This window comes from Thamnophis elegans, chromosome 5 (assembly GCF_009769535.1).
Source record: "Thamnophis elegans isolate rThaEle1 chromosome 5, rThaEle1.pri, whole genome shotgun sequence".
NCBI lineage: Eukaryota > Metazoa > Chordata > Lepidosauria > Squamata > Colubridae > Thamnophis > Thamnophis elegans.
In genome coordinates, this window is record NC_045545.1 from 36,346,358 (window position 1) to 36,363,135 (window position 16,778).

The 16,778-nt window shown below is 44.4% G+C and overlaps 1 protein-coding gene across 1 annotated transcript in view; it reads left to right on the top strand.

Annotated features, from left to right (window-relative positions):
* AGBL4 (ATP/GTP binding protein like 4) overlaps positions 1 to 16,778 on the top strand; it is a 1,221,291-nt gene that overhangs the window by 1,011,983 nt on the left and 192,530 nt on the right. Inside the window, exon 9 of the mRNA XM_032217563.1 lies at positions 15,306 to 15,417. Coding sequence (XP_032073454.1) covers positions 15,306 to 15,417 — 112 coding nt within the window. The remainder of the gene's footprint in view (positions 1 to 15,305; positions 15,418 to 16,778) is intronic.

Genomic DNA, 16,778 nt, shown 5'->3' on the forward strand with positions numbered 1-16,778 from the left:
GGTCCAGGAGGACTCCCAAGTTGCGGACCCTGTCTGAGGGGTATAATGTTTGACCCCCCAGCCTGAGAGATGGAATATTTGCCAAATTGGCGGGAGGGAAACACAACAGCCACTCGGTCTTATCCGGGTTGAGCACAAGTTTGTTAGCCCTCATCCAGTCCCTAACGGCTTCAAGTCCCTGGTTCATCACGTCCACCGCTTCATTGAGTTGGCACAAGGCGGACAGATACAGCTGGGTATCGTCCGCATACTGGTGGTATTTTATCTCGTGCTCGCCCAGCGGTTTCATGTAGATGTTGAAAAGTAGGGGAGACAGGACCGAACCCTGTGGCACCCCATATGTTAGGGGCCTAGGGTTTGATCTCTGCCCCCCAACTAACACCGACTGCGACCTGTCCGAGAGGTAAGAGGAGAACCACTGCAAAACAGTGCCTCCCACCCCCACCTCTCGCAGTCGTCGCAGAAGGATACCATGGTCGATGGTATCGAAAGCCGCTGAGAGGTCAAGGAGAACCAGGATGGAGGCATGGCCTCGATCCCTGGCTCTCCAGAGGTCATCGGTCAATGCGACCAAAGCGGTTTCTGTGCTGTAGCCAGGTCTGAAGCCGGACTGGAATGGGTCAAGATAGCTGGCTTCCTCCAAGGCCCGCTGGAGCTGAAAGGCCACCACCTTCTCAACAACCTTCCCCACAAAGGGGAGGTTGGAGACTGGACAGTAATTGTTAAGAATGGCTGGATCCAAAGATGGTTTCTTCAGGAGGGGTCTCACCACCGCCGCTTTGAGTGTGGGGGGAAAGACCCCCTCCCAAAGGGAGGCGGCAACAACCGCCTGGATCCAGCCCCGTGTCACCTACCTGCTGTTGACAACTAGCCAGGAGGGGCACGGGTCCAGTACACATGTGGAGGCACTCACAGCTCTCATGGCCTTGTCCACGTCCCCAGGGGCAATATCCTGAAACTCAACCCAGCGATGGTCTATCAGATTATCCCCTTGTGCCTCGGCTGGATCTGCAGAATCGGAGTCCAACTCCGACCGAAACTGAGCAACTTTGTCCACCAAGAACAGGACGTACTCTTCAGCCCTACCCTGCAAGGGGTCCCCCGTATCCCTCCTATTTAGGAGGGAACGGGTTATCCTAAACAGGGCGGCTGGGCACGACTCGGCGGAGGCAATCAAGGTGGCAATATAAGATCTTTTTGCTGTCCTAATTGCCCTGATGTAATCCTTGATGCACGATGTTAAGAGTGCTCGGCTCGATTCGGATTTGTTGGATCTCCACAAGTGCTCTAGGCGTCTCTTCCGGCGCTTCCTCTCCCGGAGTTCCTCGGTGAACCAAGGGGGTCTCCTGGATCCACAGCCTCGGAGCGGCCGTAGTGGCACAATCCAGTCAAGGGACCCCGTCGCCGCCGAGTTCCAGGCAGCGACCAGGGTCTCTACCGGACTGTGGGCGAGAGTATCAGGAATAGCCCCAAGCTCCGTCTAGAACCTCAAGGGATCCATAAGTCGCCTGGGGCGGAACCATCTGGTCGGTTCCTCCTCCCTACAGTGGAGGTTTGGCCTCCGAAAGTCAAGCCTCAGTAGGCAATGGTCTGACCACGACAGGGGTATGATCTCATTACCCCTCAGACCAAGATCACAAGTCCACTGCTCCGAGAGGAATACGAGGTCGAGCGTGTGACCCGCTGAATGGGTTGGGCCCCGAATTACCTGGGTCAAGCCCATGGCTGTCATGGAAGCCATGAACTCCTGCGCTCCATCAGAGTGTTCACCGAGCGAAGGCAAATTGAAATCCCCCAGAACCATAAGCCTGGGGAACTCAATTGCCAGCTCGGCTACCGACTCGAGGAGCGAGGGGAGGGCTGCTGCAACGCTGTTGGGAGGCAGGTATGTTAACAGCAAACCCACTTGACCCTTGAGGTCCAACTTCACCAGCAGGGACTCACACCCGACAAGCTCCGGAGCAGGGATCCTACGAGGTGCTAGAGACTCTCGGATGACAATAGCCACACCTCCACCCCTTCCCTGGGCTCTTGGCTGATGAAGCACCTGAAAACCTTCTGGGCACATCTCTACGAGGGGGACTCCTCCCTCCGGGCCCAGCCAGGTTTCAGTAATACATGCCAGGTCTGCCCTCTCGTCTAAAATTAAGTCCCGGACGAGGGGAGCCTTATGAACTACAGACCTGGCATTTAGCGACAACAGCCTGAGACCAGGGTCCCGATTACTCGCGCCATCTGGCCTTGGAGTGGGACTCATAGGGCCGGAAGGAGGGATCTCTATGACGTAGCGAGCCCTCCTTCCCCGGTAATGGCCAGCCCTAAAGTCCCCGCCATATCTGCCCCTCCCTGTTACGACCATAATGCCCCGGCCTACTCCCGTGTCCGTAGTTCCCTCAACCACCCCTATGGCTCCCGCGTTCCCTGGCAGGCCCTCCGAATCAAACATACTCATTTGTACACTCATACAGTCCCCACGTAGTAGTTAAAACACATAAAATACAACGGTAATGAAATAATAAAAAGTGGGCCATTCATTCAATCACAAGCAAATCTCATACACTCACCATACCAGTTAAAAATTGCGCAGTTGTAATGTATAGCAGTATGAGAAGGAGGAGGGGAGAGGTATTCCACTCCTCTCCCTTCCTATGGCAATTAGTTGATAAGATAGTTACGAGCCCAGCTCCAATCCACTGAGGTTATACAGAGGGGGGGGTTGCGTTTCCCCCCTCTAATAAGGTCAAAAAGTCCCAGAAGTCTAGATGGTTAAAAGGGCTGCCAAGGGTGTTGAATCCAGGTTGCCAGAAGTGTAGCAAAGCGTAGGGTCTGGGTGGCTGGAGTGATGTCACTGGGGCAGCAAGGGGTGATGCCGATTGAGCCGGTATAGTTTGTTCGTAGGTGTAAAACTCTGAGGACTGCGATTGTAGGCAGGATGGGTATGTGCCAATTGAGAAGATGGTAAAGATGACAGAACAACGGCAAAGAGATGTAGAAGGCACCAATAGTGGCCACTGGGGGGAGTCCAAGCTCCCAACACGCTGCCTCTCCGGAGTAATAGTGCCTGATGTAAGGTGACTCAGTAAATAAGAATAATGCTGGTCAGCACAGCACTCCTGAGGCAGTGGCAACAGCTGGTAGTACTGGCCGCCACAGAGGGCCTGTCGTTGGATTTCCAAAGCTCCAGTCCCAATCCAAGCAGTCCCTGTCCAAATAGGCAAACAGTCAGACAATACAAAGCCCCGCAGGAACAGCGGCGAGATGGAAAAGAAACGCCGCGCCAGGATACAGGGGGGGGGGAGTCAGCAGAGTTGCGGTGAGAAACCAGCTCCTCTGTCTCCCAGTCCGGACCAGGCATCTCTCCTGGGCTCCCCACCCCCTCTTCGGGGCACAGGTCGACCCCTCGGAGCTGCCCGGCCAGAGAAGAAATTCGGCACCTCTCAAGCAGCGGGGCCGAAGCCGCCGCCCCTTGTACAGAGCCGCCACCGCCGCTTCTCAGCTGATTCCAAAGGCCGACGAGAGAAAACCACGCCGGGGAAGGCAACGTCCCGGAGCCGCTCAAGGGCAGCCCCCTCCTCAGACAGCCGCCTCCCTGGAGAGCTCGAACGCTGGCGTCCCACAGGAACCCCTCAGTTACCATGTCAGGGGTCCTGGTCGCCAAGGCTGGTCTCTTGTTATCTACGAGTAGTCGGAGCAATGAGGCTCGGCAGCCATTCCCGTTCTCACGCATGCGCAGAGAGCCATGGCTGTTGGATTTAATATAACATTTCATATCTGGCTTATACTTTTCCCCCTTTGTCTCATTAAAAATTACATGTACTAGTGACTTTGAGGAGTCTCTAGGGTCTGTGCTCAAGGATTCTGTGAGTGGCAACTGTGTTTGCATCTCTGCCCTACAAAGAGGCTTAATTGATCCATCTATTAATTTGATCTAGACATTTTCTGTCATTCAAAATTTTCATTAGCACTCTAAGCACACATCTTTTGCCTTCAGTAAATGTTTCACAAAATGTGTTAGTCTACATGGCCCAGATTAGGAAGTTTCATTTACTTGATAATAATTTAACCATCCACTGAAAATTGGAATATATCCTCAGCAAGCCTCTTCTGTATTATGTACTAAAGAGGCTCAGAAGTCTGATAGGTCATCATAGCATCTACTTAATTACATTAGCTTCCATTATAATTACTCACAGTTTGTGGAATATAATGTTTAGGCTAGTAACTTGTAAGATGATGCAGCTGATCACAAAAAAAGCAAAGAAGGAAACTGTTACAAACACACACCAATGCGAAAAACCTTTGCCCACTTCAAGAAAAGGGAATAATAAGTTGAAAGGATGGAGGCAGTTGAAGTAGGAAGGGATGAAAAGATTTTGTATCTCCACCCCACCCCCAGCAAGTTATTAATTTCTACTCATTCTACAATGATTCTGGAATCCAGTGTACATTCTGGTAGTCATATTTATTCTGAGGCCCTGAACATGAAATTAGTCTGGAACAGGAAACATGGCAGTCGTTGTAAGAAGCAGTAGTCAGGAAAAGGAAGAGGAGAAGGAAAAGGGGACAAACAGACAGATTTAGGGGGAAATTTAAGGGACAACAATTTAGGGGGAAGGCAGTGAGGAAGAACATGAGAAGGAACAAATATTTTGTGTACTTGTTGGAAAGATAGGAGTGGAACTGAGACAGTATAATAGCATGATTAATTGAGGTCTTTAGTGCAGCCAAAATTCAGTAGTAGAAGCTGAGAGGGTCTCATAGACCAGGGGTCCCCAATCCCCAATCTGTGGACTGGCACCAGTCTGTGGCATGCCACCAACCAGGCCATGCAAACGAGCAAATCCCCATCCACGGAGTGCAGGCAGCATGCAAAATCATACTCCCTCCGATTCATGGAAAAGCCTTTCTCCATGGAACTAGTCCCTGGGGCCAAAAAAGTTGGGGGCCACTATTATAGACCATGCAAAGGTTCTTGGAGGACTACATTGGCCTGTTTCAAGGGAATTGTGCACATATGTTGTAGAGGTCTCAAGTTAAAGTGGTCCTTTAAGGAGTCTGGAAATGAATAGATAATCAGTGAAGTTTGCTAACTATACTTTGGCCATATGGGCTTTTATGTCTTTTGTGGTTTTTTACACATTTCAATGCTTGCATATAATAATGCCTGGGTTTGTTTGTTTGTTCATTTAATTTAGTATAGGTGTTCTCATTAAGTATAGGCTAACATTATGGAAATAAAGTAGGCCATCTTGTTTAATTTAGATTTGAGGTTATTGTCTTAAGACCTGTGGTTCTCAGATGTGATGTGATATGAGACTTGTGGTTCTGGGACCATGGAAGTCAAGAAAATCAAGACAATGGCAGCAACTATGTGATCAAACCCTTTTCATCTGCAACACACATAAAAAAGGGAGAGGCTTTAATCACAAGTTCATAGCTGCCATTTTGTCTTTTTGACTTCTCCCTGCAGATATATCTTCATTGAGCAGTGTTTTTAGTTTCATTGCATCTCTGACATGCTTGCAGTGGTATATGCATTAAAGCTTATATTCAGATCCCTGCATATAGATGCTGAATTTCAGTGTTCCTGTTTCTACTCCATCCTTTTAAGTTATATGTGGAACCCATTCTGGGGTGCTACTCAGCTTTCCATTGATCCATTTAATTTTTCTTTTGCCACATTTACCATAGTAGCTAGTAATGATGCTGAAAATTGAGATTAATTTTCCTGAGTTAGATATTGATACAAAGAATAGAGAATTTTTAACTGGTGGTACTTATTCTGTGATTATGCTAAATGCCGCCCTCTCTCTTTTTTTAATACCAGAGGATTGATCGCATCAAAAAGAAACAAATGCCTTTGTTTCCTGTTAGTTCCAACTATGGAATCAAGGTGCTTCTTGCTGATCACAGACTAATGATGTACATGCTGCAAAATGACACAATTCCACCTTTGTGTAAACATGAGTTCTCCCATAAGTTAAGAGAAGGAATAACGAGCACATGAGAGGAAGATAGACATTGCTACAGCTTTGTTTATATTTAACAGGAGAAAATGGAAGAATTTTTGTTAACTATCATATACTGTTTAAAGCTGATTCTACAAACATCTACTCCACCATGTGGCCTTCAGCAGCTAATGCTGTTCTGTCCACTCTCCCTTTGTTTTATGAAATTGTCTTTTGTGAGCTCTTTTAGAGATATAATTTACATAAGGAAAATGGTTGGCTAAAAAACAACCAAATGCCATGCCTCGTGACCAAATTGTCCTTGGGGATTTGGGTTACATAAATGGCACAATGAGAAATCTAACCAAGATACCTGTTCCTGCGATACCACAACTGCTCTGGTAAAAATCATTGTTTACTCTGTAGAAACTGAATCTTATTTTTGGAATGTGGAGCAAAACTAACTAGCTTGTTCATCACTTGCTTCTGAAAATCTCTTGGAAGTTCAGGAAAGTGGTAACAGGATATGCTCACAGTGGTGACTCATTGGGCTTTGGGTGGTTTTAAAATGTCTTACAATAGGGTCCCACTTCTGGTTGCAATTAAAGCTTTTATATAAAATGCATAAAGCATGCTGTAGCAGCATTACTAGCTGCCGCTTTACAAACAGCTATCAGATCTCAGCACTGCTGTGAAAAGCACACCATAGCACTGAGATCCATTCCACATAGAGGTTCACTGCAAATGATTTAAATCCCACTATACTGTGGCTAAAATAGTAATTAAAGAGACCACAGAATAACAAGAAATTTGGTGTGAATTTAACCTGAACAAGTAACAACATGAATATCTGTCAAGTAAAGTTGGCAAGACCAGATTCTCCACCTTGAAAATTCACTTTGGTAACTCATCCCAACTCATCTGAACTCTAGCATGTTATTTCAGAAGTTTGGAGTCTTGAATTCTCATTATCTAGCCTGAAAAAAAATGACTGTTTTGGTTTCATTACTTTTTCAAAACAGAGTATAATAGGATCTGCAAGAAATTCAGAACATTTTAAATGGAGACATTGTGCCAAATTGAATAAAAAGTTAGTGCAGGACATTTGAGCTATGTCCCTTTACATTTTTTAACATCCATATAACATTTTTGTTTCAACAGAACAGCATGAAATCTGCAGGAGAAGTGCACTTTGTTTAAACTGACAAAAAATTACTGTCTCTCTGAGTAGATTGGAATTAACTACTTGGGGTAGGCTCTGGAGAGATTAATTCGCTATACAAATCTCCTAATTTCTTCACATAATTCTTTGTGTAAAAGAAAGCATTGTTCTTAAGACAGCCAGATGGTAAGACTTCCACAAAACTTCTTACAACTTCTAAAATGCAGTAGAAAACAATGAGACAAAGAAAAGGCTCACGTTTTAAAATAACTCTGTGCCTTCTTTTCCCTATAACTAAGGTGACCAGATTTTCAGATTGGTAAAGAGGGACACCATTGACCCAGGGTGGTGGTGGGTGGTGGGTGGTGTTGATTAAAAATTTTATATTTTGTCAAAAGGTCACAAAAGGTGATTACATGACCCCAGGACACTGAAACCATCATAAATACAAATATGTTGCCAAACATCAAAATTTTGATCACGTGACCATGAGGATGCTGCAATGGTCGCTAAGTGTGAAAATGGTCGCTAAGTGTGAAAAATGGTCCTCAGTCACTTTTTTCAATGCCATTGTAACTTTGGTCACTAAACCCATTAAACCACCTTTCTTGACACAGTTCTTAAATGAATAACTGCAACTGATAAGTTAGTAACATAAGTGAATCTGGTTTCCCCATTTGACTTTGTCAAAAGGTCACACAAGGTAAAGAGGGACACCATTGACCCAGGGTGGTGGTGGGTGGTGGGTGGTGTTGATTAAAATTTTTATATTTTGTCAAAAGGTCACAAAAGGTGATTACATGACACCAGAACACTGAAACCATAACAAATACGAATCTATTGCCAAACATCAAAATTTTGATCATGTGACCATGATATTGCTGCAATGGTCGCTAAGTGTGAAAATGGTCGCTAATTGTGAAAAATGGTCATCAGTCACTTTTTTCAATGCCATTGTAACTTTGGTCACTAAATGAACTGTTTGAAAGCTAAGGCTAGCTTGCATTATAATGCCTTATGCTAGCTTACATTTTCAAGAGAGAGAAGCTAAACGCCTAAACACACAAGGAATTTGTCTTTGGTGAATATGCTCTCAGTGTACATAAAGAAAAATAAAATAGAATACATTCATCAAGAATCATAAGCTACAATACTTAGTGATAGTCACTACAGCCTGGAGGATTGCTCCTTCTGTGCTTCTTTAAAACAGTATATGTTAGAATAGAATAACAGAGTTGGAAGGCACCTTGGAGATCTTCTAGTCCAACCCCCTGCTTCGGAAGGAAACCCTACACCATTTCAGACAAATGGTTATCCAACATCTTTTTAAAAACTTCCAGTGTTGGAACATTCACAACTTCTCTCCTTGATTAGTTTCCACCCATTGCTTCTTGTTCTATCCTCACGTGCCTTGGAGAATAGTTTGACTCCCTCTTCTTTGTGGCAACCCCTGAGATATTGGAACACTGCTATCATGTCTCTCCTAGTCCTTCTTTTCATTAAACTAGACATAAACTGTTCCAGAAACAGTTCCTCATATATTTTGGCCTCCAGTTCCCTAATCATCTTTGTTGCTCTTCTGACTTGTGACTGTTTTTCTCCTTTATGACCACTGCACCATCCTCATGACCACATGGTCAAAATTTGCTTGGCACTTGGCATGTGTTCATGATAGTTGCAGTATCCAGGATTATGCGATCACCATTTGTCACTTTCCCAGCTCATTTCCAACAAGCAAAGTGACCGGGAAAAGCCAAATTTGCTTAATGACTGCATGGTTCACTTAACAATTGCAGTGCCTCACTTAACAACTGTGGAAAGAAAGGTCATGAAACAGGGGTCGGTTTCAAAAATTGTTCGAACCTACTCTGTGGGTGTGGCCTCCTTTGTGCTGCCCATGTGACCAGATGGGAGTGGCTTTCCACTCATGTGACCAGATGGGAGTGGCCTGCCACCCATGTGACTTGGTGGGAGTGGCCAAGACAATGTTATTACTAGATATTACTAATTACTAGATATTATTAATATTACTAGATCATTATTAATGCATAGATAACTGTGGGACATTACACACCCACACACACACCCCCACACACATACAAACTATGACAGTGCTAGGAAAACACCAAAAAATAAGAATCCCCCCCCCCCAAAAAAAGAGACTGCCAATGAAACCAGTTTTTTTTTCCCTAAGCCTAAGGACAGGAAAGACAAAGTCACTGGAATAAAAACCATCAAGGCAATGTGGAAAATTATAAAGGACAGGCACTCACAGAACCATCAACCACCTCAGAATTACCTAAACAAGGAGGGTGAAACACACTGCCTTGCAACAAACCTGGCCTGCCCATAGAAAAGCAGCCACTTTGAGACACATAAACATGGTCTGAACACTTAAAAGCAACATATTGCATCACAAATAAAACATTTGCAAAAAGGAATAACATTTCTTGTAATAAACATTCTATAAACAATAAATAAATAAAAATTCCCTAAAATAATTAAAAACCATCACGTTCAGAGAACACCAAAGGACCCCACAGTCCTCTCCCTCCTTATCTTTTTCATTTTTGTCCTAACTTTCTCCTCCTTCCCCCCCAACCTCACTCCCTTCTAGCACTGATGATGTTACCAAACTAGGAGTGCTGGAGAGGAGCTCTCACAGGGCGAAGAGCTTCCTGCTACAGGCACAATCTATCTACAGCCATAAATGACTGCAAGCAGCAGCTTCAGGCACCCGCTCGCAGCTGACAGTTGCGTTTGGGAGCGGAGGTGGCAGCAGCGGAAGCGGGAACAGACGGGATGTCTCCGCTTGCTGAGTAGAAGGAGACGGCGGGGATGCATTGTTTCAGGCGCCCCGGGCACCGGCTCCTCTGAGTGCAGCCCATTCCCCCTCCCAAGAAGACCGTTTTCTTTTTAAAAACGCCTCTGCAGATGATCTTGAAAACCTGCGAGGTTGCTTTGGGAGGGGGAAGACAGGCAGTATTCCCCCCCCACCCCATCTCTGGTTGCCTGCAGCCTCAGAGCCTTCCGCAACTTGCACAGTAAAGGCAATTAAGAACTTCTCTCACTCGTGAGATTTTCTTTACTGTGCAAAGGCTTGCTTTAAGGCTGCAGGCTCCGAGGCTGCAGGCACCCAGGGATGGGGGCAGGGGGAAATGCTGCCCATCTGTCCCCTTCCAAAGCAACCTTGCAGATTTTCAAGATCATCCGGAGAGGCGTTTTTTAAAAAGAAAATCCTGAAAAGCCACAAGATTTGGAGAGACGGGCAGCTGGTCTTTTTTGGGGCGGGGGGGGGGGCAGGAATTCCCAGAACCAGGAGCGCAACCCACCGGCTCTTCTGAGTGCAGCCCATTCTCCCTCCCAAGAAGACCATTTTCTTTTTAAAAACGCCTCTGCAGACGATCTTGAAAACCTGCGAGGTTGCTTTGGGAGGGGGAAGACAGGCAGTATTTCCCCCACCCCATCCCTGTTTGCCTGCAGCCTCGGAGCCTTCCGCAACTTGCACAGTAAAGGCAATTAAGAACTTCTCTCACTCGTGAGATTTTCTTTACTGTGCAAAGACTTGCTTTAAGGCTGCAGGCTCTGAGGCTGCAGGCACCCAGGGAGGGGGGGGGGGCAGGGGGAAATGCTGCCCATCTGTCCCCTTCCAAAGCAACCTTGCAGGTTTTCAAGATCATCCGGAGAGGTGTTTTTTAAAAAGAAAAACCCTGCAGGCACCCAGTGACCGGGGCCAGGAGCAGTACCAGTGTTCCCGGAAGTTAATTACTTCTGGGTTCACCGACCATCCATTTTGCGCGAACCGGGGCGATCCGGGAGGAACCCACCCATGTCATGAAATGAGGAACTGTCTTGCTTCGCAATGGAAATTTTAGGGTCAATTTTGGTTGTAAATCGAGGTCTAGCTGTACAGTATATGGAAATAATCCCAGTCCCTTAAAATTGAAGTGTGCTTGCCTTGCATTCTAAACAACAAAATATCCAACCATTTTTTCTTAAATATTTTAAGCAAATGTTGTACAAAATCTCCCAATACAATAAGCTTAACACTGTATCCTGAAGTGTTGGAATATAAAAACTGTCTCGTTCACATAGTATGTGAAAATAGCAATGAATTTAAATGTATGACTTTGAAACTAAGTTTGGAGCTATTGTTTATTAGCCAATGTTGCACTCTATTTTATACAAAATGCTTCTGTATCAGAAAACACCCATGTTCTTCTATTCCAGACACCTGTAATGACCCCAAAGGACAGCTATTTGTCTATGACCTTCTATAACAAATTCATGGCTTTATACAGAGATACAATAATATCAACACCCAACTCTGCTCACTGGGTAGTTTCAGATAACTGCTATTTGAGGAGAAGTTTTAGAAGTTACTTGCAATCTTGTGGCGAGTTTGCTGTTTAATCTGCTAGTTTTGCAAAAGGAGAAACTACACAGCCGTAAAAATAATTCCTGTTGCTCAATGTAGCTGTGCTGAGCTGCTCTCCTGGCACAATTTGGAAGATATTTGGTCACAGTAGATCAAATATGGATAAGAGAGCCAGTTTGCCTAGTAGTGGTTCAGGCACCAGACAAGAAATCAGGAGTTTCTAGTCCCATTTTAGGCATGAAAACCTGCTTGGATGAAATGAAGCCAGTCACTCTTTTTTCCCCTTCTTTCCTTCCTTCCTCCTTTCCTTCCTTCCTTCCTTCCTTCCTTCCTTCCTTCCTCCTTGCCTTCCTTCTTTTCCTTCCTTCCTTCTTTCCTTCCCTCTTTCTTTCCTCTCCTTCCTTCTTTCCTTCCTTCCCTAACTTTCTTCCCCCCTCCCTTTCTCTGTTGTGGGGAGTTGGAAGGAGCATTAGATCTGCTCACCGCCTTAAAAGTGGGATTTTTTTAAAATGGCTTTTTTTAAAAGTAATTTCAGCCGGGATGCCTTTAGTACTCACCCCATCCGTCCTCCCATCCTCCTTCCAAAAAGTTGATTTAAAAAGCCAGCGATCAGCGCCCGTATCTCCAGCGTTCTTGATTCAGGGGCAGAGTCTGAGACAGGTGCCTGGGCGCGTCCTGTTCCCCCCTCAAGGCTTCGCATTAAAGCCAAAAAGGACCTCCACAGAGATGGCTCTGGGAAGGCAAGGCAGGGATGGGATGCTGGAGAGCAGCTTTCACCTACAGCCTTGGGGGGAGGGGGGTGTTTGCAACCCTGCCTGCTTGGCGCCCCTCATTGCTTGAAATGGGCTGCTCCATTTGGGGGGGATGCAGGAGGTCCAAATAAGAGGCGGGCTCAGCCTCCGCTGGGATGGAGCAAGCAAGGAAAGGCAAGAGTGGGGGAATGGAACTTTGCTGGCTGTTGCAAAGCAGCCTTCCTCTGATTGCCTTCCCCCAACGCCCCCCAACCCTTTCAAAAGCCACCCCCATCGCCAGCCTCTCCCAACCAGATCCCCGCCTGCCTCCCCTTGGCTCACCTGGACCAGGCTGCTGACAGCGGCTTGCATGACATGGCTGCAGGGAGAGTGGCGCCCGAGAGAAGTGGGCAAAAAAAAAAAACTTCCGACGGCTGAGCTGCTTGGCCCGGGACCGAGCCTCCTCCTTGCTGCGCTGCTGCCGCCGGAAAGCTGTTGCTCTCCCTGCAGAAAAATGGCGCATGTTGGCACGCACATGTGCAGGAGTGGAGGGAGGGAAACCACTGCCCTCTAAAGGACACATCAGGAACGACACTTCAGAGAAATAAAAACTTTTTTTTAACGGCGTCTTTTTTAAAATTGATTTTCTTTCTTTTGGAAAATCAGGACTTTTTGAACATGCTGTGGGACACGGGACAAATTATTAAAAATCGTGACTGTCCTGCCAAAAGTGGGACATCTGGTCACCTTACCTATAACACAACTGTTTTTGAACTACTCTGAACATCAAAGCAGAGCTTATAAAGCAGAGGACTTTGAACCAAGAATAGGACCAGTGAATTAAGAAATATTCTATTTCTCTCGTGGCCTTTGTGCCAACACAGCCTTATTCACAGATTATTCAGAAATGTATAGGGCTTCCAAGTGTGAGCTCTGGACATAGTGATTTGGAGGACATGATTATATGATACAAATTAATGGAACTGAGTTTTAGCTCTGGGTTCATTTGTCTGGAAGGTATTACTATTTTGATATGGACCAATAGGCAGGCATCTTATGACCTTCCTATCTTTGAATAACATATCGTTTACTAATGGCTGATAGAAATTCAAAGAGATTGCTCAAAATGCATATTATTTCTGAGAGTGAATGTCAAAATAATCCCTGCTCTAAGGTGCCCAATGTCCCTGTGATCAATAGCTTCAGAAAAGATTATTACGAATAATAGATTGATGTTTTAATGAAGAAAATACTGTATGTAATCTTTTAGGTATTACTCATTTTTATTTTATTTTATTCCATCCAATGTCTTTTGTTACTATAAGTTATACATTTATCACTTGTCCAGCAGAACTCATGCCTCGAAATAAAGCAATATACAGTTTTGTCTCCTTTAGAGAATATGGGATGCTTCCCTCCTCCCTTTCCTTATTTAGTTTGAAATTCCAAGCCTTAACACAAGTGCTGTTGTGGATTTGTACTTGTGGGGGTTGTGTGGGATATTATCTACGCATTCACCAAGTACTGATCCAATGAACTGGCATTTCCTCACAAAGCAGATGAAGAGTCTATACAGTTCTTTTTGTAATAAATCATGGCCGTGAAAAAGGATTTCTTTAAGTCCTTTAGTCCATTCTTCTCCATCTCACTCACCTTCAGGGAATAGGTCTATAAGAAACTCCTAAGGCATATAGTAGGTAGAAGAAATAAAAGGCAGCGGAATCAAAAGAAGAAAAGTCAGAGGTTCCAGTGATTTTCTGTTGATTGAATACTCTTGAAAGCAAGGCAGGATAGTAAGAAAAATAAGCAAACTAAAAATAAATCACATCTTCAGGCATGTTATTAGATCAACAATGGCAGGCAGCTGAGGGCCCTTTCAAGAGAAAATGATACCTAGAGAGCAGAGTATAAGAATTGCTTCTTACAGGGCATTTTATGCACCTTGTCACTGTACAAGATTGTTTCAGATGTAACTTTCATAGTCATAAGTTCAACTCTTCTTCAATGTTCATTTATAACAATCTTAAAGGAATCTTACATCTGAAACAACAATATCACTTTCATAGTCACCCTTGTACAATCAAGTTGTGCCTATGCATGGTTGAAATAGACTTAAGAAGCTTAAGGGCTGCCTGGATACAAATCTATAGTTTAATGTGGGCTGATCATATCTTCTCTTAGTCTTGAGCATTAATAGACTCCCTCCTAAAATTCCAGTCACCAATTGGTTTTAGATGAGTAGACTTGACTTTCTAATAAGAGTCCATAATACTCTTTGCCAATGTCATATTTGGGCTGCAAAAATGTGTATGACCACTAGATAGCAATAAAGAGACAAAGATTCTATACCTATTGCCATCAAGTGGTCAGCTGAATTTTTGCAATTTATTCTCTGCACTTAGGAGTGACTTGTGTGACTTGAGAACACTGTGCAATGCTGGAGGAACAAAGCTTCCATGTTGATATGGGTGTTGACTTCCAGTTTCTACTCATAATTATGGATTATTACCCCAGTGTTATAGATTGGCCACTGATATTTAAATGTTTTCTACATGTATTCACAATCATCATCATCATCCTTTATTACAGTCGTAGACCATCAATCAAAAGTAAATATATATTATTTCATTGTGGCTTCCTGTTTAGTAAACAGTTTTCATACTGCATCTTAAGGTTAAGCAATTTAATGAGGTATAAGTTATTTTTCAAACTGTTTAATTTTTCTTTTAATATAGCTCTCTGTATTAACCATTTTCTGCTTCTAGCTGGGCAATATGTTAGTTTATTCTCTCTTATTCCTGCATCAGTTTGTGGGATTCGCTCCACTTTTTTTTCATTTATATTTTATATAATATAATAGGATGACAATCAGAGAGATCTATACATCATGCAGAGTCAAGATTAAACAAACAATGTTAATGGAGTTTTTCAATCTGTAATATGTAAAGCATAATTTATAGTTAACGATTCCTGTTATTACGGCTGAATTGACCAAGAGTGGTGAGCATAGGATGTAACATAGTCGGCTTTGAACTATATCATGTACAATATATTGGAACCTGATTGTCTGGTCTTTGTTTTCATAGGTGTTCCTTGATGGGCTTTGATTTAAATCGTCACTGGGTAGATCCCTCTCCTTGGGCTCATCCTACACTTTATGGTGTAAAGCAACTAATTATTCAGATGCACAATAATCCGGTGAGTCAACAGTGAAATGTATAATAACTTCCCTTTTATCCACCAATTGACAAATGTTGATTTAAGGTTGCTCTCAGAGTTTGTGACAAGGATTCTGGATTTTTCATTGAACATGTTTCTACAGAAGCCTGCTTTTGCAAAAGCTGCTCTTTTGTATTTCCCGAGTCTTTCCATTATCATTTTCATCCCACTTTTTCCCACAAGGAAACTCAGGCTCCTTGGAGTCAAGCTTGCCTTTTTGTGATTTCATGGACCCATCCATTAATTTTCTTGGCAATAATATGCAAGTGATTTGCTGTTACCTTTTTCCATTTTTCCATTTTCCATTTGCCTGTACCCTCCCATTTGGTACTAACCTGGTTCAAGATTATTCAAGATAGCCTAGGTGTTGCCCCTGTTCCAGGCCAAAACAATATAAAAACTAGGGAGTTCAACAGTTGACAATCAAGCTTAGTTAAAAGGCAGACCAAAGGCAGCCTGGTGTTGTTATCTTACAAATACCCAAGAGGACAAGCAAGCCTTCCATTGATGTTAAAAACAAGGCAGCAGGAGAGAGCAGTTATCCTCTTGGGATGCCCAAGCTTTTCAGGAGGAGAGCTACCATATTTTTTGGGAGTATAACACGCTGTGAAGTATAAGATGCACCTAGATTTTGGGGAGGAAAACAAGGAAAAAATATCTGCCTCTGCCTCCCAGCAATTTGCCTCCTTGCAACAAACAGTACAAACATTATACACTGTTTGTAGTGTTATATTTCAGACTATACTTGTACAGACACTGTTAAAATGTGATTTCTGGAAGTATAGTTATTCTCTGCTATTTTAAAAGAATAGCACTTTTTAAAACAATAGCACTGGGCCTCTTCAGATCAAGCATTTATTTTAAAAAGCCTCTTCATTTTGTTAAGTTGTCTAGAACCTGGATGGCGAACCTATGGCACACATGCCACAGGTGGCATGTGGAGCCATTTTTCAGGACACGCGAGACATTGCCTTGTCAGCTGGCCAGTACGCATGTGCGCACTAGCCAGCTGAGTTCAGGCTTTTTTAAAGCCATTTTTCACCCTCCCAGGCTCCAAAGGCTTTATAGGCGCCTGGGGGGGTGAAAAGAGCCCCTCCCGCCTCCCCCCGGAGGCCCTCCGGAGGCTTCAGGAGCTTCCCTGAAGCCTCCGGAGCGCAAAAAACTGGGCCTATGAGCAAATCGGAAGTTCGGGAACGGACTTCTGGTTTGCTTGTAGGGTCGGTTTAAGCCCTCCGGAGACTTTAGGGACCTTCGGGAGGATTCTCTGAAGCCTCCGGAGGGCTTAAACCAACCCTATGAGCAAACTGGAAGTCCGTTCCCGAACTTCTGGTTTGCCCATA